The sequence below is a fragment of the Melospiza georgiana genome, chromosome 19, assembly GCF_028018845.1.
Source record: "Melospiza georgiana isolate bMelGeo1 chromosome 19, bMelGeo1.pri, whole genome shotgun sequence".
Taxonomy (NCBI): Eukaryota; Metazoa; Chordata; class Aves; order Passeriformes; family Passerellidae; genus Melospiza; species Melospiza georgiana.
The window spans coordinates 1,733,907-1,756,921 of record NC_080448.1 but is presented as its reverse complement, the minus strand read 5'-3'; the positions used below and the strand labels follow the sequence as shown (position 1 = coordinate 1,756,921).

Below are 23,015 nucleotides of genomic sequence, written 5' to 3'. Positions count from 1 at the left end.
GAACATGGGGACACTGTGGACACTGCGAGCATGAGGACACCACAGACACAGCCCATGCTGGCCCAGGTCACCCCCATCAGCTCATGATCCCATCCCCATGATCCCATCCCCATGGCCACATCCTCACTGTTCTTGTCCCCTTTTGTCCCTGCATCCCCGTTCCCTTGTCCCTATCCCCAGAGCTACCTGAGCCCAAAGGTGCCAGTCCTCACATTCCTGTCTCCCACTTCCCCATTCACAAATTCCTGCCTCCCTGTTCCAGTGTCCAAAGCCACCCTACATCCCCAGTCCCCCTCAGGTCCTCTGTGGGTAACATGGAGTGGCACTGCTGGCATTGGGGACCTCACAGCCCCCCTGTGCCCCCTTCCCTCCCCATCCCCAGGGTGTCAGGCCCGTGCCCGGGGCACTCACCCCACAGGAGCAGCGCCACCTTCCCGGCCATCCCGGTGTCCCCAGCCATGTGTACTGGCTGTCACTCACTGCTAGGAGTGGCTGTCCGCTGGGTGGCGGCTCTTTGGCCAAAGGGGAAGGAAGCGAGGTCACATCTTGCCCTCATGCGTAGGTGGCCCTTGGTGGGGGCAGGGTGGCCACAAGCTGGGGACAGGCTGTGGGCAGGGTGGGGACAGGATGGGGACAAGGCTGGGTGGGACACAGTGGGACATGAGGTTCCCAGGAGTGAGGGGGGTTTTCAGGGGGTTTGGGGGCAGAGGGAGGGGTGTCCCAAGGAATGGGGGTCCTTGGGGAATGCAGGGCCTGAAGAGGGGCAATCAGCGGGCATGGGGATGATATGGGAATGGGTGTCTCCATAGCTGTGGGGACTCAGGAATGGGAGTTTCAGGGGAACGTGGGCTCCAGGGATTTGGAGTCATGGGATGGGGATGGTGGGGGAATGTGGGGTCCAGTAGGAATGGTGGTCCAGTGAGAAACAAGGTCCTGGGAGAAGGAGGATTTCAGGGGATGAAATGAACAGGAGAGGGTTCCTTGGGAATGGAGTCCTGGGCCATGGAGATCCTGGGGTATGTCAGTATTGGGATAGCAGTCCCAGACAAGGTAGGACATAAGGAAGGGGACTCCCATGATTTAATTTCCAAGGGAGTGAAGTTCCCAGGGATGGACAGTGGCTGGGTGGACCCTTGGGTCTCAGCTCCTTCCCTGGGTTCCTCAGATTTTGGGGTGACCCAGGGCCAAGCACAGCCCCCACAAGGTGCCGTCAGTCTTGGTGTCACCCCAGAAACATTCTGAAGGGCCCTGGGTGTGTGGAGCTGCTGCAGAGGTGAGAATTCTGTGGTGGAAAAAGGCCTGGCTGTGGTTTGTTCAGCCCTGCAAGAAGCACAAAACCAAAAGGGAGCCCAAGCAGTGGCTCTGTGAGGGCCTTTGATGGTTCTCAGAGAAAGACTGTCTGGAAACCCACCCTGCAGGAGCAGCTGCAAGGGAACCAGTCTGGAAATTCAGCAATTGATCATTTTGACCCTGTCCTCAAGGGACTGAGAGAGCCCCAGAGCTACTGCAAATACCGCAACAATCTGCTCAAAAACCTGACCTAGCCTTTCCTTCTTGAAAACCTGCAGCCCATTGGAACTCCATGGAAATAATGTTCTGGATGTGTACGCCAGAAAAGAGGGAAAATGTGGAAATATTGAGCGGGGACTGCTCATGAGGGGCTGGGGAACAGGGGTGTCACAGCAGGAGCAGGGAGTGCCCAGGCAGGGGAATTCAGGGCAGGCTGGAGTTAATTTGCCAATGAATCAGACCCTGAGGCACACACAGGCATTTCCACAGGTTCCTGTGCACTGTCCCAATCATGGACAGAGCTTCTCCCCTTCTTCTATGGGAAGTCAATCGGGTTTCAGGGTGGGAATGAGCAAAATGGGAAGAGTTCCTAAATGTGGCCCAAGAACAGGCTTCCTTGGGGCTGGGTTGCTGGGGCAGGGAACAATCCCATGGAGCTGTTGGACACTCAGGGAGGTTCCACACTCTGTGTTATCCACAAACACTTCTGCGGGATTCAGCAAGGGGCTACTAAAGGGAGACGAAAAGTTCTCATTTCTTTGTGATTTGTTTGTGTTTTTATTGTGTGTGACTTGCTGGGAAAGCAATGGTTTCTCTAAACGAGAGTATATTATATCTTGTCAGTTTGATTTTTGTTGAGTTTGTTCTTTCTTGGAAAAATAATGGTGTGGGAAAGATTTTTGCTTTTATTCTATGGATGTGTAATTTTGTCTGAACCAATTGGGCATCAAGTGTTGCCTGGGATGGCTGAGCCAGGAAATTTGGGAACCTGACCTAGGGGTGTGTGGGGCAGGGACACAGAGACTCCCAGGACAGCCCTGGAGTTCCCCAGGGTGGTGGTTGTGCTGGGCTCTGGGTCATCCCAAAATCTGAGGCGCCCCAGGAAGGAGCTGTGACCCCTGTGCCCACCCATCCACTGCACATCCCTGACATCCCCATTCTCCTGGGAACCCAACCATTGGACCCCCATTGCCTTGCTCTCTCCTCCCTGGGGACCCCCATCCCAAGACTGCCATTGCCCAGCACCACAATTGCCTTGATCCCATACCATGGGCTGCTTCTTCCTTCAGAACCTCTATTCCTGGGGGCCTCCTTTTTTCCCCCTGCACCCCCAATCCTGCCACCCACTTGCCATGACCCCAAATCCCTGGGGACCCTGTTTCCACAGCACCCCCATCCCTGAATCCCCCCAGGCATGGAGACCCAATTCCCCTGTACCCCCATTCTCCTGGACACCCATCCTTGGTTCCCCACGTCCCCTGAGCCTCCACTCTGGGCAACAGCATCCCCCACCATGTCCCCAGACTATGCAGCCTTGTCTCCAGACTGTCCCCAGCTTGTAGGCACCCTGCCCCCACCAAGGGCCACCTACATGTCGAGACGGACGTGACCTCGCTTCCTTCCCCTTCATCCAAAGAGCCGCCAGCCAGGGGAGTGGTGGCCACAGCAGCGAGTGACAGCCAGTGCACATGGCTGGGGACACCGGGATGGCCGGGAAGGTGGTGCTGCTCCTGTGGGGTGATGTGAGAGTCTGTCCGAATTTTCCCTCATCTGCCTCACGATCGTCATTGGGAGACCACTGAAGAAAAGACCCCCCTGTCTAGAATCTCTGGCTCTGAAGGAGAAAGTTACACGCCACGGCCCCTGAGACGTGAAAACGCAGTGTTATTTGTTTTCACAGGTGTGTTTGCTGTATAATAAGAAGAGGGCACTGTGCCCTGTTTGCAACAATAGCAGCTCTGGAAGCTGTCCCACCTCTCAGCCTGGCTGGACTTCTCCTGAGTTTCAGGTGGTCTCCCACAGAAGACCCTCACCTGTTTTGCAACCACCGTAACAGACAGACTGAGATGTAAGAAACCTCTCCATCAAAGACTGAGACATGAAACTCCTATGTGACAAGGCTCCTCTCCTCCTTCCAGGGACTGTGACTGAAACTCCCAACCCAGGGGCGGTGTGTGGGGGAGGCAAGCTGGCTAAAGCGAGATGTTTGCCTGCAGGTTGTGACCACTGGACCATGAAAACAATGGCTCTTGTTTACTGCAGAGAACATAGACTGCCTGTTACATCTATTCCCTATTGTATCTGTTTCCCCCTCTCACAATTTTCAATAATAAAAACCTCTGAGTTAGCTAGAGATTTCGAGATCTCCCCAGCATTACAGGCGGATCCTTGACTGGACTGGACGAAAGGACTTCGCCTCTGCTTTGGTAGCTACATCTCCCTCCCTCCCTCCCTCTCTCTCTCTCTCTCTCTCTTTCTCTCTCTTTTTCTATCCCTTAATCCCTCTATTGCATTTTTGCTGTGGTTATTTCAATAAAAGTGCATTTGTTTTGATTATCACTGCAAATCCCTTTGTACTGTGTTGGTTTTGCACTCTGAGATCACTCCCACGAATCATCAGGTCATCTGTCCACTAGGATGGATCCTGACAGGCGAGTGCCTCGGCACGGGCCTGACACCCTGGTGATGGGGAGGGGAGGAGGCACAGGGGGGCTGTGGGGTCATCTGAGGTCCCCAATGCCAGCAGAGCCAGTCCATGTTACCCACAGTAGACCTTGTTGTGACTCTGACTGATGAAGGGTGGCTTTGGGGACAGGAAGAGGGGGCAAGAATTTGGGGATGGGGGGAGAGGAATGTGGGGACTGGCACCTTTGGGCTCAGGTAGCTCTGGGCATATGGACAAAGGAACTGGGATGCAGGGACAGAAGGGGACAAGAATGGTGAGGATGTGGCCATGGGGATGGGATCATGGGGATGGGATCATGAGCTGGTGGGGGTGACATGGGCCAGCATGGGCTGTGTCCGTGGTGTTCTCATGCCCAGTGTGTCCACAGTGTCTCCATGTTCTGCCTTAGCCCAGGGTGGCCTCGGTGTCCCTGTTCCCAAGGTGTCTGTGCCACAGGGATGTGGTACATGAGTGGCTGTGACACAGACATGTCTTCTGTCTCTCCAAATCTTTTGGGGACCACCCAGACACACTTTCCCACAAGAACTGCTGTCCCCATGGGGACAGTTTGGGGACAGCCCCCACACCCTGTACCCCTGTGTCTCTGTCCCTTCGGTGCCACCCCCACCCAGCCCTGTTCCTTCTCCCTTCCAACCCAGACCCTCGGCCTCGCTGGTGAGTCCTCAGGGGATGCCATTTCCCCATCCCACTCTCCCCAGCCCTGCACTGGCCTTGGTAGCCTGGTGTCCCCTGTCACCTGCAGGTGCCCAGACAACCCAGCTCCTGGTGGAGCCCCCCTGGAGGCCGGCGGTACTGTGGGATGTGGTGACACTGACCTGCCAGGGCTCGGAGTCTGCTGGAGCCACCATCTGGTACAAGGATGGGGAGTGCTGGGGGCAGGAGAGACCTGAACACCTCACTGTCACTGAAATTGGCACCTACACGTGTGAGATACCCGGCAGTGGGCTCAACCCCTCTGACTGTCTCAAATGGTGAGGGGGCTTTGGTTATCCCCAACCTGGCACCCGCCGGAACCCCGAGGGCTCTGGGTGGGCTCTGCTCCATGGTTCACCTCCTGTGTGACCAGAGCCTCTCCCCTGCTCTGGGGATATCCCAGAGCATCCCAGTGTGGGGGACCCCTGGTGCACTGACTGTGACCCAATGGGGGTTGCTGGTGCAATCAGGTGTGACAGGACCCCTCTGCTCCCCAGACCAGCTGGTGCTGCAGGTGCCAGTGCAGGCACTGCTGGAGGGGGACACGGTGACACTGCGCGGCCAGAGCTGGCAGAACCACACAATCAAATCTGTGTCCTTCTGCCACAAGGGGAAGAAACCAGAGGGACTCCCTGATGGCATCAAGCTGTCCCTGTCACCTCTGCAGCTGAGCCCAAGTGGCTGCTACTGCTGCAAGGGCCAGGTGGACTACGAGGGTGTAAGGAGCCAGCGCCGGTGACAGTGCCAGTGCCAGGTGAGCATCCCAGAGCATCCCAGTGTAGGGGAGGCCCTGTTGGAATTGGGGATCCCTGTTGATCTGGGTGTGACTCCAGGGGGGGATCCCCATGAAAACGGGACCCACTGTGTGACAGGACCCCCATGTCCTACAGCCCGGTTAGAATTGCAAGTGTCAGCACAGGAGCTGCTGGAGGGGGACACAGTGACACTGCGCTACCGGCATTGGCAAGACATGTCGGTCACTGGAGTGTGATTCTTCAATGGGGACAAGGAGGTGGGGAGGTCCCTCAATGGGACTGAACTGTCCCTGTCCCCCCTGCAGTTGAACCACAGCGGCCACTACAGCTGCAGGGGCTTGGTGGATTCTGAAGTGTCATTGTGGGCACAGTTGGTGCCAGTGAAAGTGACAGTGCACAGTGAGTATCCCCATGGCTGGAACTCCAATCTCCTGGCACCCCTAAAGCCACTTCCCAGCAAACTCAGAGTCACAGTCCTCACCTCCCCTCTCCTTCCCTGAGCTCTTCATGGTGCCGGTGCTGGAGTGTCCCCTCGAGCCCTTCCAGGGGTCCCCCCTGACTCTCAGCTGCCTCAGCACCCCAGCCCCCTGCAGCCCCGAGCCCCCCTCCTGCACGGGTTCTAATGGGATGGGCAGGTGGTCGGAGGCCTGCAGGGGTCCCTGCAGCTGCTGGTGCCCACCGTGGGGGTCTCCCACTAGGGGAATTACAGCTGTCAGGTGTGCTCCAAGAGTGGGGCCATGTGGAAGAGCAGCACCCGGGTCCGTGTCACGGTGTGCAGTGAGTGCGGGGATGGGCACAGGGAAGCCCCCACAGCCTCCTTGGATGCCCTGCCTGGGGACCTCAATGTTCCCCAGACAACTTGGGGAACTTGCTGATGGATCCTTCCACCACTCCCCTTGTCTCCGCACACATCCAAGGTGTTACCCCGTCCCCAACATCCCCCATCACACCCATCCCCTCCTGTCCCTATCCCTCCTTACCGGCTGCCAGCCCCTCCCTGTGGCCTCAGCCATGTCGGTGTCCCCACAGTGCCCGTGGCCAATGCCACCATCACCCCTGGTCCCCTGTCACACCAGGTGTGCACAGGTGACAACGTGACCCTGCGTTGCTTGGTGAAGGTGGGCTCAGCCCCTGTCACCTTCACCTGGCTGCACAACGGGCAGGAGGTGGCCTGGGGTCCCTTCCTGTAGCTCAGGGACATCGATGTTGGACATTCGGACATCTACCAGTGGGTGGCTACCAACCAGCTGGGACAGGATGGGCACCACGTGTTCTGAGCACTCAGCCCTGAGCTGGTCATGGTGAAAACATGGCAACACAGGGATACATGTGGGGTCACACAGGGTCACACGGGAGTGCAGGACCCCTGGGGTGATGTGTGACCCTGATGTCCTGATGTGTCCCCGTTTGTTTCTTGCAGTGGCTGCAGGGTTTTGTGGGGCCCTTTTGTTCCTGCTCCTGCTCATGAGTGTCATTGTGGCCTGGCATCAGTGGCACCGTGTGAGTGGATGACAATGGGACCGGGACCCAGGAAGCTGTAGAGGCCCCCAGAGAAGAGGGTGCAATAGGGTGGCAGCCTCAGGCCCAGAACTGTGACCTTGTCTGTGGGTTCTGTAGGGTTTGGGGAGGTGCTGGAGAGTCCTGCAGGGATGCTGGGGGTTCTTTCAGGGGCCTTAGGGGTGTTTGGAGGATCTCGGTCCCTGCTGGGCTTTGGGTTCTCTAGGCTGAGTTGGTCGAGGGCACTGGAGAGGTTCATGAATTCTGGGGGGCTTCAGAGAAGCTTGGGGTTCCTGTGGGAAATTGAGGGTCTTGTGGGGGTTCAGGAATTCTGAGAGGGGTCAGGGCCCTGGGACCCCACAGTCACCCCTCTCCTCTTTCCTCTGCAGCTGCCAGGAAGAATCAGGAAAGGTGAGTGGGGTGCTGAAACCACACTCTCCCCTTGTACCCCAACTCCCAAGACTTCCCATTCCCTCCCCCACATCCCCTTTATTCCCTCAGGGCCCCCCCGGATCCCCCGGCCCCCCCAGAGGAGGGGGAGGTCCTTTACACACACATAGTGGTCACCAAGAGGGCAGGGGGTGAATAAAGGGGGGACACAAGCAGAGGGGCACGTCACCACTGAGTGTCACCCCACCCAGATACCACAGCCCATGTCTCTCACTGCATCCCCCGTGCCACCACCCTCCAGGATCCCCAGGTGACACACACGGAGCTGCGGGGACTCCAGGGGTGACAACGGGAACCCGGTGACATCTACAGGAATGTGCTGTGACACGGGGAAACTGGGGGGAACTGGGGGTCCCCACGCATGGGAACCCACTTGCATGTGTGCTGCCACTAAAAACTGCCCCTCTCCCTCTCCGTGGAGGCACAAAGACCCCAAAGGGCTGAGAGAAGAACAATTTCCTGAAACATCAGCTAGAGAGAATAAAACCAACAGTAATAGCAACAAGGTTCAGAATTAAAGTGGTCACACATGTACCGATTTCCAGAGAAAGCCACAACAAGGAACAAACCATAGATATTTCTCTCGGCATGTTTCTCTCACCAGAGGAACTGGCAGGGCCCTGGACCTTCCTTGCTCTGATGGCCAAAGTGGCCTTCAGGAGGCTCTGGATTCTCTTGTTCCGTGTCCCAAACCCCTCCTCTGCTGTGTTCCCCACACGAGGATGTCACAAAGGTCCTGTTGTTGGGGCTCCAGAGCCTCCGCCTTTGCCAGCCCTCACCCCCTTTGACAGGATGAGACCATGGCCCTGGTCTGGTTTCAAAGAAAGGAAAAGTTTGATGTCTGGAGACATTTTGGAACACCTATGTGTGGCCGGGGTGGGTCAGACCTTGCTTTTGGTGAGAAAGGGCCCTGTCTGTCCATCAGTCTGTCAGGTAAACCACATTGGGGATGCTGTGACGCTCTGCCAAAACCAACTTCTGGGAGGACGTGTGACCAGAAGTGTCATCTGGGGAGAGGGCCCTTGGTGGCCCAACTGGCTTAAAATGTAGAGTCTGAGGTGGCCAAGTCCCTGACCCTGTCTTCTCTTGTGGTGTCTGTCCCCTCTATGCTGCAAGCCAGTAATTGACAACTCCTTTAAATGAGGAATATCTGCCAAAGAAAGTGGAAGTATTCTTGGAATGGAAAGAAGACCCACGTCAAAATAGTTTTTTAATTTCAAAACTGATGTGGCTTCTACGTAAAAGTGAAGCAAAAGGAATAACAGCTCTTTCCTGTGAAATTTATAAACCAGAACAGAATAAACAACACAAACCCAGAACTTTCCCTCCCGCTCTGCACTGTTGGTTTTTGCGGCAGTTATAACCGTGGCCAGCAGGGGGCGCTGCAGGGAGCACTCCCGGCCAGCAGGGGGCGCCCCGGTCAAGCTCCATCCCCTCAGGGGCCATGGCGGCCTCGGAGGGAGGGAGGAGGGGAAATCTCTCCTTTTGCAAACTCACGGGCACCAATCGGTCCTGGCACCACCACTGGCAGTGGGCAGAAGCCGCCAAGGCAGCAGGTTGGATCCCAGTGCCCACTGGCAGCGTAGCAGTGTCTCGGAGCCAGGCACACACCTTGCACAACACCAGTGACCGCTCTCCATGATCCTGGATGGAAGGAAGGCAGCGCCTGACCCCAGGCAGGTCTCAGGTCCACAGCAGCACCTCTGGTGGCTTTACACTATAATTCCTGCAAACCCTCAGCCTTTTACTGAGGTGAAGAGGGCAGGGATGGAGCAGCTTTGGGGAAACCTGGAATCCACACAGGGTCACTCCCCACAGCCCCACCACAGCTGTCATCAGAGTCACAGCTCAATATTTCCAGACTCCACACTTTTCCCTCTTGTCTGGCAGCCACGGCCAGAACCCAAACATTCTTCCCAGGCCGTTCCAAAGGGCTGCATGGTTGAGACAGGAGGAAGGAGGGACGCCATCAGGTTTTTTAGCAGAGCGTTGTGGGATTTGCCAGGTTTTTGTGGCTCTCTCAGACCCTTGCTACAAGGGACAAAGTAATCAATTGCTACATTTCTGGACTGGTTTCCCTCTCAGCTGCCTCTGCAGGGGCCGTTTCCAGCCAGCCCTGCTCTGAGAACCATCAGATGTCCTGGCAGAGCCACTGCTTGGGCGCCCTTTTGGTTTTGTGCTTCTTTCAGGGCTGAGCAAACCACAGGCAGGCCTTTTTCCCCCACAGAATTCTCATTTCTGCAGCAGCTCCACAGACCGAGAGCCCCTTGGAATTTTTCTGGGGTGACCCCCAGGCCACCGGCACCTTGTGCGGGCTGTGCTTGGCCCTGGGTCACTCCAAATTCTGGGAAATCCAGGGAAGAAGTTGTGAACTACAGGTCCATCCAGGAACTGCCTATACCTGGGACCTCCATTTCACCTTGAAATCTAAACATAGGTGTGTTTAGATTTCAAGGTGAAATCTGAATTCCTTATGTCCCCCCCTCTCTGGAACCCCTATCCTAGTACTGACATTGTCCAAGACCCTCATTCCCAAGGAACCCTCTCCTATCCATTCCACCCCCTGAAATCCCCCTTCCCCCAGTGTTGCAGAATGAGCCACTTGTTGGGTGCAGGGAAAACTCAGGGCTCAATATGAGTCATCAGCAAGTTCCATTTATTGAAGAGAGCATCAGACACTTATACAGCAAGTAATAAGCTCATGAATATTCTGTAATTTAAACTGGCCACACCACAACATCAGCTCTTCCCCATTCCTTAGGGGTTACATCTCTCTTTTCTCATGTCTCTTTCACTATTTGTTATCATACTACAGCTAGGCCCAAGGACACACTATCTTGCAGGTGCAGTACTTGGAATTAGCCACTGCCTTGTACTTTTCAAATCTCTAGTCAGCTAAAATACCAACACCCCAGGACCTTGACTGTCCCACAACCCGTTCCTAAGGGACCCCTCATTCCCCCAGCATCCCCATCCCATGACACCAAATCCCTGGAGCCCACGTTCTGCTGGGACTCCCATCCCTGAATTCCCAGCCCTGGGCATCCCCATTGCCATTGCACCCCCATCCCTGGTGATTCCCCATCTTCAGGACCCCCATTCCCAGGGATCCTATGCCTGGAACCCCCCATTCCCCTGGACAGCCAGCCCTGGCTCCCAAAACCCTCTGAGATATGCACTCCTGGGAACCTCATGTCCCACTGTGTCCCATCCAGCCTTGTCCCCACCCTGCCCACAGCCTGTGCCCAGCTTGTGGCCACCCTGCCCCCACCAAGGGCCACCTATGCATGAGGATGAGACCTCACCTTGCTTCCCTCCCCTTTGGCCAAAGAGCCACCACCCAGAGCACAGCCACCCCCAGCAGCTTTTGACAGCCAGTCCACATGGCTGGGGACACCGGGATGGCCGGGAAGGTGGCGCTGCTCCTGTGAGGTGACTGCCCCAGGAACAGACCTGACACCCGGGGAAATGTATGGGACGGGGCACAGGGATGCTGCGGAGTCTCCTGAGGTTCCTAAATGCCAGCAGTGCCAGTCCATGTTACCCACAGTGGACGCGGGTGGAACTAGGGATGTAGGGTGGCTTTGGGGCAGGAATTTTGGGATGGAGATGTGGGGGACAGGAATTTGGGGACTGGCACCTTTGGGCTCAGGTAGCTCTGGGGATAGGGACAAGGGAACTGGGATTCAGGGACAGAAGGGGACAAGAATGGTGAGGATGTGGCCATGGGGATGGGATCATGGGGATAGGATCATGAGCTGATGGGGGTTACCTGGGCCAGTATGGGCTGTGTCCGTGGTGTCCTCCTGCCCGGGGTGTCCACAGTGTCTCCATGTTCTGCCTCAGCCCAGGATGGCCTCGGTGTCCCTGTTCCCAAGGTGTCTGTGCCACAGGGATGTGGTGCATGGGTGGCTGTGACACAGACACGTCCCCCTTCCTCTCCAAATGTCTTGGGCACCACCCAGACACACTTTCTCACAAGAAATGCTGTCCCCACAGGGACAGTTTGGGGTAGCCACCACACCCTTTACCCCATGTGCCTCTGTCCCCACGGTGCCACCCCCACCTAGCACTGTCTCTTCTCCCTTCCAGCCCAGAGCCTCAGCCCCACTGGTGAGTCCTCAGGGGAGAGGCTCTGGGGGTGTCTGTGTGGAGGTTCTCACCATGCACTCTCACTGTCACTGGCGTGGACACCTCCCACTCCATCTTTAAGCCAACCCCTCCAGCTGTAGTTGCCACTGTGGTGCAGCTGCAGAGGGAACAGAGTCAGCTCTGTCCCATTTTGGAGCTCCACCAGCTGCTCTTCCTCATGGTGGAAGGACACCCAGGTGACCTGGTTGTTCCATTGGCCCTGGCAGTGTCACCCTGTCCCCCTCAAGCAGTGCCTAAGTCAGCACCTGCAGCACCAGCCAATCTGAGGAACAAGTGGGTCCTGTCACATCATGAGGGCTTGGAGGGGCCCAGATGCGCCTCCCAATGGGACCCTCCCATTGGGTCACACCCAGCACACTAGGGGTCCCCAATTCCAATACAGGGACCCCTCACACTGGGATGCTTTGGGATGTCCCCAGAGCAGGGCACAGGCTCTGGTCACACAGGAGGTGACCCATGGAGCAGCGCCAACCCAGAGCCCTTGGGGCCCCCACAGGTGCCAGGCTCGGGACACTCAAACCCTCTCACCATCTAAGACAGTCACGGGGGGGCTGTTTCCACTTCTGGGTCTGGCACACGTGTAGCTGCCACTCTCAGTGACAGTGGTCGCGTCCCTGCTGCCCCCAGTGCTGCCCGCCCTTGTAACAGGTGGTGGCACCGGCGGTCCCCGAGCCCTGGCAGGTCAGTGTCACCCGGTCCCAAAGTACCGGCGGCCACCAGGGGGCTCCACCAGGATCTGGGTGGTCTGGGCACCTGCGGGTGACAGGGGACACCAGCCTGCCAGGGCCAGTGTGGGGCTGGGGACAGCGGGGTGGGGCCATGGCATCCCCCGAGGACTCACCAGCAAGGCCGAGGGTCTGGGCTGGAAGGGTGAAGGGACAGGGCTCAGTGGGGGTGTCACCACACAGACAGCAGTGTTGTAGTGTGTTTATTAAGTTCATTTGATTCCTCCCCCATTTTATGTATCTGCTCCCCCCCATTTTGTGTAAAATGGTTCTGCCCTCCTCAGTTTTCCCGCCACAGCCCTGCCAGTTCTATTGTCAATCTTCTAGGTTATATAATTCCTCCTCCCCTTTTTCCCTTATATGTATGCTTTTTCTCCTCCCTGGGCCAAGTCAATCACCCCCCACTCCACCTAGTTTTCCAGAAGCTTCTCCTCTTTGGGAGTTGTGGTTGGCTGTGGTCCCGGGGCCCCTCCTATACCTGGTACCTATTGGGCTTTCCACTATGTCATTTGTATTAAGTTCATCCCCTCTTCTCCCCCTATTGGTCTTCTGTAAACCCCTCCCGGGCCCACTCCTTCCCTTTATAACGCCTAAGCACCCTTTGTTCTTGGTCATTCGCTGGGACATCGTGGGCTTTCCAATAAACCAAGTTTAGCCCCCCCCAGCAAGTGTCCAGCTCCTTCCTTCTCGTCGTTTAGCAGCGATCCAGTCTGCATCCAGCCCAGCCTGAGGCCAGGACGCCAAAGGGGGTTGGCACTTTATGCAGTTGGGGTGTCGGCCACCTCAGCTAGCCGGACTTCGCCTTAGTGGCCACATACACACCGCTGCACAGCAGCACCCGGGATACAGGGTGTGGTGGGTGTCCCGAAACTGTCCTCATAGGGGCAGCAGTTCTTGTGGGAAAGTGCATGGGGGTGGTCCCCAAAATATTTGGAGAGGCTGGGGGACATGTCTCTGTCAGAGTCACCCGTGCACCACATCCCTGTGGTATGAACACTTTGGGAACAGGGACACTGAGGCCAGCCTGGGCTGAGGCAGAATATGGGGACACTGTGGACACCCCAGGCACAAGGACATCACAGACACAGCCCCATGCTGACCCAGGTCATTCCCACCAGCTCATGATCCCATCCCATAATCTCATCCTCATGGCCACATCCTCACCATTCTTGTCCCCTTCTGTCCCTGCATCCCAGTTCCCTTGTCCCTATCCCCAGAGCTCCTGAGCCCAAAGGTGCCAGTCCCCAAATTTTGGTCCCCACATCTCCATCCCAAAATTCCTGCCCCTCTTCCTGTCCCAAAAGCCACCCTACATCGCCAGTCCCACCCAGGTCCACTGTGGGTAACATGGACTGGCTCTGCTGGCATTGGGGACTTCAAGGGACCCCACAGCCCTCCTGTGCCCCCTCCCCATCCCTGGGGTGTCAGGCCCGTGTCCGGGGCACTCACCCCACAGGAGCAGCGCCACCTTCCCGGCCATCCCGTGTCCCCAGCCATGTGCACTGGCTGTCACTCGCTGCTGTGGCTCCCCTGGCTGGCGGCTCTTTGGATGAAGGGGAAGGAAGCGAGGTCACATCTCAACCTTATGCGTAGGTGGCCCTTGGTGGGGGCAGGGTGGCCACAAGCTGAGGACAAGCTGGGGACAAGGCTGCATAGTCTGTGGACATGTTTGGGGATGCTGTTGCCAGGAGTAGGGGGCTCAGGGGATGTGGGGAACCAAGGATGGGTGTCCAGTAGAATAGGCCGCTAGGGGAATTGGGGCCTCCATGCCTGGGGGGTTCCAGGGCTGGGGGTGCTGTGGAAACATGTTTCCTGGGGATTTGGGGTCATGGCATGTGGGTGCCAGTGTTGGTGGTGCAAAGGGAAAAGGAGACCCTGGAGAATAGAGGTTCTGGTGGAAGAAGTCGCCCATGGGATAGCATGAAGGTAATGGTGGTGCTGGGCAATGGCAGTCCTGGGATGGGGGTCTTCAGGGAGGAGAGACCAAGGCAATGGGGTTGGGTTCCCAGGGGAATGGGAGTATGTGGTGGTTTGACCAGGAAGAAGTGGGAATTCTGGGATGTTGTGGTCAAACCAATGGGTGCTTGGATTTTGATATTGGCACCTGGTATAGCCAGTGGGTTTTAGGACTCACCTCTGAGAACACCCAGGGGTTAAAAGCAGAGCTTCGGCCCTGGGAGGGGCTCTTGGGACTTCGAGGGATGGAGGTCGGATCTCCCTTCCCCCGTCCAGCCGCTGCTGCTGGGCAGGGGAGGGGCAGCCATGTGGTAGGCCTGGGCCTGGACAGAGATGGGGGTGAGGAGGCCTTGGAGGATGAAAGGGTGGAGAGCAACAAGAGACATCGGACAGCCATTCCCCCCCCCCCCCCCCCTTTAGAGACAGAGAGAGAGAGAGAGAGTGCAGCCTGTGTCGTTATCTCGAAACTCAGTAAATATGTGCTGGCAGCAGGCAGCCCGGCTGAGGAGATGGGGGGGGTGCAGCCAGGAGTCCAGCTGCCTGGAGGAGTTTTTAACCCTTTTTGGACAATGAAAACCTTACAGAACATTAACCCTTCCTAGACGAGTGATAAGAGTGGAGGAGGACGAAGGAAATAAACGAGTGATGGAGGTCTGGATCAGAGAGAGAGAGAGAGAGTGAGAGATGTTGAAAGAAGGGAGAAGATGGAGTGGCATTTTATGCTGGACTCTTTTGTGTAGCCATGGACAGAGCCATGTTTCCGTGTGATACAGAGACTGAGTCCAGGGGGAGAAATGTCCCAGTGCCAAAGAAGATTCAGTGTGGGGACCCCTCGGCCCCAGGGGGTATATAAAATATGGGGGGGATTGATGTCCCAAAGGTGAGAAGGTGAGATACTGTGCTTTTCTGGAACTGGACAAAGCATCCTTAAAAAGACAACCCTGGAAGCAGCCCTGATTCTCGTTCGGTGGTGAGAGCACCGGAACAAGGACGGAAAAGGCCACCATGACACATGGAAGGACTCCCTCTCCTCTTGAGGAGCTGAAATTTTGAGCAATCTAAAGGGTGGTGTTGGACCCAGAACTGGTGATTTTGGAGGATGTATTGTATTGGGAATAGGGGGGAGGAGGAGAGTGGTTTTTTGTGAGGTTTTCATTTTCCTCGTGGTTTTTTTTTTTTTTTTTTCGTCTTTTGTGTGTAGTTTAGTAATTGTTTGTGTGTAGCTTAGTTAATAAACTTCTCTTTATGTTTAAGTTGGAGCCTGCTTTGCTTATTCCTCACAGCAGACACCGGGGAGAAGGTGTACTCATGGGGGCTCTGGCTTTGCCAGGCCCAAACCATAACAGGGTACCAGGGATGGGCAATGTCTGGGTGGGCACAGGGATCAAAGCTGCTTCTGGGATTGCCTCAGATTTTGGCGTAACTCAGAACCCAGCACATTCCCCACAGTGCTCATGGCCAGGGGGCCAACTCAAGGTTGCCCTGGGAGGTTCTCGATATCTGCCCAACACACTCCTGGGCTCTTTCCTGTCACTCCCATTTCCCAGCTCAGCGACCTTAGCAAACATGTGATGACCAATTGGCTGAGACAAAATTACACATCCATAGAATCAAGGCAAGAATCTTTTCCCACACCATTATTTTCCCAATAAAAAATAAATCAAACGCACAAGGTATAAAATTAGCTGGTTTATAGAATACTTTGAATCATTGCTTTCCCAACAAGTCACTCACAATGAAAACACAAACAAATCACAAAAAATGATGGTTTTTTTCTCCCTTTTGGAGCCCCTTGCTGCATCCAAGGGCAGCATTTGTTTGTGGATACCACAGAGAGCGTGGAAAATCCCTGAGTATCCAACAGCTCCATGCGATTGTTCCCTGCCTGCTTGGCAGTAACCCAGCCCCTAAGGAAGCCTTTTGTTGAGCCATATTTAGGAATTATCCCGATTTTTCTCAGTCCCACACTGAAACTTGAATGACTTCTCATAGATTCAGCTCCCAAAAGGGGAGAAGTTCTGTCCATCCTTGGGACAGTGCACAGGAATCTGTGGAAATGCCCATGTGTGTCTCAGGGTCTGATTCCCTGGTAAATCCACTCCAGCCTGCCCTGAATTCCCCTGCCTGGACACTCCCTGCTCCTGCTGTGACACCCCTGTCCCCCAGCCCCTTGTGTGCAGCTCCTGCTCAATATTTCCACATTTCCCCCTCTCTTCTGGTGTGCACATCCAGAATGCAAACATTCTTTCCATGAGGTACCAAAGCACTGCAGGTTTTGTTCAAGAAGGAGGGTCCAGGTCAGGTTGTTGAGCAGATTGTTGTTGTCTTTGCAGTAGTTCTGGGGCTCTTTCTGTCCCTTGCTGAGAGGGAAAAAATGATCAATTGCTGCCTTTCTGGACTGGTTCCCACACAGCTGCCCTTGCATGGGGAGTTTCCAGCCAGCCCTGCTCTGAAAGCCACCAAAGGCCCTCACAGAGCCACTGCTTGGGCTCCCTTTGGGGTTTGTGCTTCTTGCAGGGCTGAGCAAACCACAGCCAGGCCTTTTCCGCCACAGAATTCTCAGCTCTGCAGCAGCTCTAAATCTGCCAGAATCAAAGCCAAGGGGGCAGGGGGGACCCTCAGGTGCTGGCTGCCACCTGGGGCTGGGCAGAGCAGGGCTGGGCAATGGCCATCCCCGTGCAGTGGGGCTGGGCCATGGCTGTGCCCCAGCCTTGCATTGACAGGGGTCCCCAGGATGTGCCACCCTGGGGACAGGCACACGGCCAGGAATGTGCAGGGACATTTCTGGAACTGCCACCCCCAGGACACCCCATGCCAGGTTGTGTCACTCCCTGGACTGGTTCCCCCCAGATCACCCCCAGAACAGGGACCTCACAGGGCAGGATCCTCCTGGATGTGCCCTCCCAGGACAGACACTGCCTCCCTTTGCCCTCTGACTCTCAGCACAAACGGCCTCTTCCTTTTTGTCCAGGAAAAAGAAAATGAAAGTGTTGAGGGGGCGCAGCCCAACACCTCCATCCCCCACAGCCTCCTCACCCTTCACTGCACTCGTTGCTCCCCATTATCCCCCTCCCCTGGCTGCCTCCAATGCATTCCCTGCTCAGGTGATTCCTGGGATTGCTGAGCCAGGAACTGGGGTTGAGGGGATATGGCATAAAAGTAAGGAAAAAAAGGAAGAAAACAGAAATAAAGAAAGTAAAAATCAAGGGCAGGGGAAGGCACAGAAGCAGAGCTACCCAGGACCCCCATGTGATATCTGCACAGGAAACGAGCATGCCAAGGGGGCAGCACCTGGCCATGGGTCACCCCAAAATCTCAGGCACCCAGGGATGGAGCTGAGACCCCCATGCCCCCGTAGCAATTGCCCATCCCTGGCACCCCTATTCATTTGGGACCCCAAACATGGGAATCTGATTTCCTTTTGTCCCTCCTTCCCTAAGACCCCTTCCCTAGACTGCAGTTCCTCACGATCTCTTACCCCAAAGAACCCCATCCTGGTAATTCCAGTCCCTGGGAGCCCCATTCCCTTGGGGACATTGATTCCACCAGGGCACCCATTCTCACAGGGTTCCCCTTTCCACTAGCACCCCCATCCCTTGGCCCCCATCCCATGATCACAAATCCCTGGAGGCCACATTGTTCTGGCACCCTCATCCCCAAGTTTGAGTCCATCCATCCACTGGGACCCCCATTCCCATGGGACCCCATCCCTGGGCACCCCATTCCTCTGGACACCCATCCCTGGCTCCCTACACCACCTCAGACTCCAAATTCTGGCCCCACCATGTCCCCACCATGTCCCACCATCACCCCCATGTCCCACAGGGTCCCCACCCTGCCCCCATCCTGTCCCCACCCTGCCCCCACCAAGGGCCACCTACGTGTGGGGACGGACGTGACCTCGCTTCCTTCCCCTTCATCCAAAGAGCCGCCAGCCAGGGGAGCGGTGGCCACAGCAGCGAGTGACAGCCAGTGCACATGGCTGGGGACATCGGGATGGCCGGGAAGGTGTCACTGCTCCTGTGGGGTGAGTGCCCCGGGCACGGACCTGACAGCCTGGGGATGGGCCCTGGTGAGGCAGAGACTGGTGGGGAGGGGGCACGGGGGAGCTGCAGGGTCCCCTGAGATCACAAAAGGTCCCAGAGGCAGAGCATGAGGTGACCAGGGCTGTGGGCACAGGAGAAGGGGGACAATAACAGGGGGACAGGGATTTGGGGAACTATCATGGGGCTGGTGGGGGTGACCACTGCAACCATTGTTGAGTCTCCATTTCCGTACGTCCAATGTGTCCCCATGTCCTAACTGAGCAAGGGCTAGCCAATGTGTCTGCCCCCAAGGGGTCCTTGCCACACTATAACAGTTTATGGACCGCCCCCACACCCAGTCCCTCCCTGCCAATGTCCCTGTGATGCCACCCTCACTGAGCCCTGTCCCTTCTCCCTTCCAGTCCAGACCCTCGGCCTCGCTGGTGAGTCCTCGCAGGTGCCATTGCCCCACCCTGCTGTTCCCAGCCCCACACTGGCCCTGGCAGGCTGGTGTCCCCTGTCACCCACAGGTGCCCAGACCACCCAGCTCCTGGTGGAGCCCCCCTGGAGGCCGGCGGTGCTGTGGGACCGGGTGACACTGACCTGCCAGGGCTCGGGCACTGCCCAGGCCACCACCTGGTACAAGTATGGGCAGTGCTGGGGGCAGCAGGGACCGGACCACTTCACTGTCACCGTCACCGAGAGTGGCACCTACACATGTGACAGACCTGGCACCGGGCTCAGCCCCTCCGTGACAGTCTCAAATGGTGAGAGGGGTTTGGTTGTCTCTGGCCTCGCACCTGCAGGGACCCTAAGGTCTCTGGGTGTGCTCTGCTCCATGGGGCACCTCCGGTGTGACCAGAGCCCATCCCCTGTACATGGGGAGATCCCAGAGCATCTCAGAGTGGATGGACCCCTGTTCTGGATTCAGGGAACCCTGCTGCACTGGATGTGTTCCAATTCGAGGGTCCTTGAGAAAACTGAATGCCACAGGTGTCCTAAGACTCCCATGTTCCACAGCCCAACTGGTGCTGCAGGTGCCGGCGCAGGAGCTGCTGGAGGGGGACACGGTGACACTGCGCTGCCGGCGCTGGGAGAACATGTCGGTCACCGGGGTGCGATTCTACCATGGGGACAAGGAGGTGGGGAGGTCCCTCAATGGGACCGAGCTGTCCCTGTCCCCTCTGCAGCTGAACCACAGTGGCCGCTACAGCTGCGGGGGCCAGGTGGACTCTGAGGTGGCACTGTGGGCGCACTCGGCTTCAGTGACAGTGACAGTGCACAGTGAGCACCCCACAGTCGCCACCCTGACACCCTCACAGTCCCTCCCCAGGGACTTGGGCTCACAAATCTCCCTCTCCTCTCCTTCCCAGAGCTCTTCTGGGTGCCGGTGCTGGAGGGTCCCCCTTATCTTACTGTGGGATCCCCCCTGACTCTCAGCTGCCTCAGCACCCCCAGCCCCCTGCGGCCCTGAGGCCCCTCCTGCACGTGTTCTACCAGGACGGGCAGGTGGTGGGGGGCCCGCAGGGGTCCCCGCAGCTGCTGGTGCCCACCGTGGGGGTCTCCCACTCGGGGAATTACAGCTGCCAGGTGCAATCTGAGGGTGGGGCCATGCGGAAGAGCAGCGCCCGGCTCCGCATCACGGTGCGCAGTGAGTGTGGGGATGGGCACAGGGAGCCTGCACAGCCTCCTTGGGGGCCACTGCCCTGTCTGGGGATCCCCATAACTACCCGGGTTCCCCATCCTTTCTTGGGTACCTCACCAGATCTCCCAGCCCTATGTGGGTACCCCCATCTTTCCTGTAATCTTTTTCCACATCCCCTCATTCCTGCTGGGGCCACCCTCTGTGTCCCCGCATTCCTCACTGGGATCCCTTCATCTCTCCCTGATTCAACCTCAGCCCTCTCTGATCTCCCTCCATGGTCCTCAAGTCTGACCATTCCCTCTCTGGTTTTACATACTCTTCCTGGTGTCTCCCCATCTTCCTCTCCAGGTTACTCATCCTTGAGCCCTCCATCATTCCTTGGGGTCCCGTTCCAAGCACCCCTCCTATCTTTGTGCCTCCTTTTCCTCACTGGGGTCCCACTTCCCCTCTCCCACCACGGGTCTCTCACTGTTCCCTGGTGTCCCCCCATCCAAGAGGTCCCACCCTTGGTGGTGTCCCTGTCAGTGCAGCCCTCTGGGGGACAGGTGGCATGCAGGGAGTGACTGGTGCTGAGTTGTGCGGTGGCTGCGGGTCCCCTGTCCTTCTCCTGGCACCGGGAGGGCTCAGGAGCACTGCTGGGAACCGGCCCCCGCCTGGAGCTGCGCCATGCTGGGGACAATGACAGCGGCCAGTACCAGTGCCGGGTCAGCGACGGGGACAGCGTGGCTGAGAGTGACTTCCTGAATGTCACCGGCCTGGGAAAGCAGGACCCTCAGGATGGGCGTGACCCCTCCCATGGTACCCCATCTCACCTCGCCCGGTGCCAGCCCTGTCTGTGTCCCCACAGTTCCCGTGGCCAATGCCACCATCACCCCTGGTCCCCTGTCACACCAGGTGCATGCCGGTGACCCCGTGACCCTGCGCTGCTCAGTGCAGGTGGGCTCAGCCCCTGTCACCTTCTCCAGGCTGCACAATGGGCAGGAGGTGGCCCGGGGTCCCCTCCTGGAGCTTGGAGCTGTTGATGTGGCACATTCGGGCACCTACCAGTGGGTGGCAACCAACCAGCTGGGACAGGATGGGCAGCGCGTGTTCCGGGCATTTCGCCCTCAGCTGGTCGTAGCTGTGACAGCGCGGGGACACAGGGACACAGGTGGGGTCACACAGGGTCACACGGGGAGTGCAGGACCCCTGGGCTTCTGGGTGACACCAATGTGTCCCTCTCTGTCCCCAGCAGTGGCTCTAGGGCTCAGTGGGTCCCTGCTGTTCCTGCTGCTGCTCCTCGCTGTCATCGGGGGCTGTTACCAGTGGCACTGCTGTGGTGGGTGAGAATACGGGGGGATGGGGTTCCCAGGGATTGGGGTGAAGCCCCCCAGTGTATGGGGGCCATAGGGTGGCACCAACAGCTCCTGACTTGGGAGAAACTGATCCTGCAGAGACCTCAGCTTGGGGTCCTGGGGGATTTGGGGAGGTTGTGCGGGATTGTGCAGGGAAGTTGTGGGTTCTGTCAGGGGTTTTGGGGGAGTTTTTGGGACTCTGGGGTCTCAGTGGATTGAAAGGTTGGTTTAATGTATTCTGGGACTTTCAAAGATGCTTGAGGGTCCCAGGGACAGTCAGGGGTCCCGATGGTGTTCAGAAGCCCTGAGAACCCCAGCGTCACCCCTCATGCTTTTCTTTTGCAGCCCTCAGGAAACAGCAAGAAAGGAGAGTGAAGGACTCCAGGTTTGAACCTCCATTTTACCCCCACAACAAAACCCCCCCATGACCACAGACACCCCCTTATCCCTGCAGGCCCCCCCCAGAGCCCTCGGCCCTCCCAGAGGCAGGGGAGGTGCTGTACAGTGATGTCGTGAGCACCAAGAAGGCAGGTGGTGAGTACAGGGGGGACACGGGGGACATCACCCACGGGTGTCACCCTCAATCCAGGTCCCCACAACTGGTGCCTCTCACAGGGCCCCCCCGTGCCGCATCCCCCCAGGTGACCTATGCAGAGCTGCCAGGACCCCACAGGAGGCAGCAGGACCCCAGTGACATCTGCGAGAACGTGCTGTGACACTGAGGGCACAGGGAGCACTGGAGTCCCTGCCCAAGGACACCCCCAGCTCCCATGGGTGCCCACCGTGCCCAGGGAGTGGCCACGAGTAGGGGCTCCCATGTGGAGCTGCCCAGGGCTCCCCGTTCAAGTGCTCCCAGTGCTCCCAGTACCCCCAGGGGCTCCCCATTTCCTCCTCTACTACCAGGAGGCACAGGACCCTTTTCCCTTTTACTGGACCCAAATATCAGCGTTTTGATTAAACCAGAAGAAACGGTTTTTGTTTGTCTAGCTCTGCCCTGTTTGGCTCAGGAAGGAGGAGGGTCCCGCCTGGTTGTTGAATCAATACTTCTCAGTTCTCAAGATTCAGAATTCAAAGGGTCACAAAAGGAACCATTTCCAGGGAAAGCAGTCAAAAAGGAACAAACCCCAGAGGTTGCCTCTGGCACGATTCCTCTACCAGGAGGAACCAGGCAGGTCCCGGAACTTCACTGCTCTGATGGCCAAAGTGGCATTTAGGAGTCTCTGGATTCTCTTGTCCCCTGTCCCAAACCCCTCCTCTGCTGTGTTTCCCCCACAATGATGTCAGAAAGGCCCTGTGAGGGTTCCAGAGCCTCCCCCTTTGCCAGGGCAGTCAGGATCAGGCCATGGCACAGGGTGGGGTGACAGAGACAGGAAAAGTTTGATGTCTGGAGACATTTTGGATCACCTGTGTCTGGCAGGGGTGGGCCAGACCGTGCTTTTGCTAAGACAGGGCCCCGTCTGTCCATCAGAGTGTCAGCCATGGCACACTGGGGACATTGTGACACTCTGCCAAAGCCAGCTCCTGAGTGGCCAGGAGACCAGAAGTGCCAGCTGGGGAGAGGGCGCTTGGTGGCCCAACTGGCTTAAAGGGCAGAGCATGAGGTGGCACATGCCTGACCCTGTCTTCAGTTGAGGTCTCTGTCCCATCCACACTGGAAGCCAGGATTTGACCACTCGTTTAAATGAGAAATATTTGCCAAGGAAAGTGTGAATGTTCCTGGAATGGAAAGAAGACCCATGCCTAAAACTTTTATAAATTTCAAAAATGATGGGGCTTCCAGGCCAAAGTGTTGGAGAATGAATAACAG

At 57.2% G+C, this 23,015-nt stretch overlaps 1 protein-coding gene across 1 annotated transcript; it reads left to right on the top strand.

The window, feature by feature from the left end:
• The first annotated feature begins 554 nt into the window (after positions 1-554).
• On the top strand, positions 555-21,924 carry LOC131091661 (Fc receptor-like protein 4). The gene is given in 15 exon segments (XM_058037848.1): positions 555-558; positions 4,719-4,901; positions 5,560-5,632; positions 7,311-7,332; positions 18,131-18,212; positions 18,652-18,672; positions 18,760-18,996; positions 19,250-19,513; positions 19,603-19,698; positions 19,701-19,880; positions 20,370-20,627; positions 20,722-21,024; positions 21,106-21,196; positions 21,663-21,735; positions 21,850-21,924. Coding segments are annotated over 15 exon segments (1,962 nt in total).
• The last annotated feature ends 1,091 nt before the right edge of the window (positions 21,925-23,015 follow it).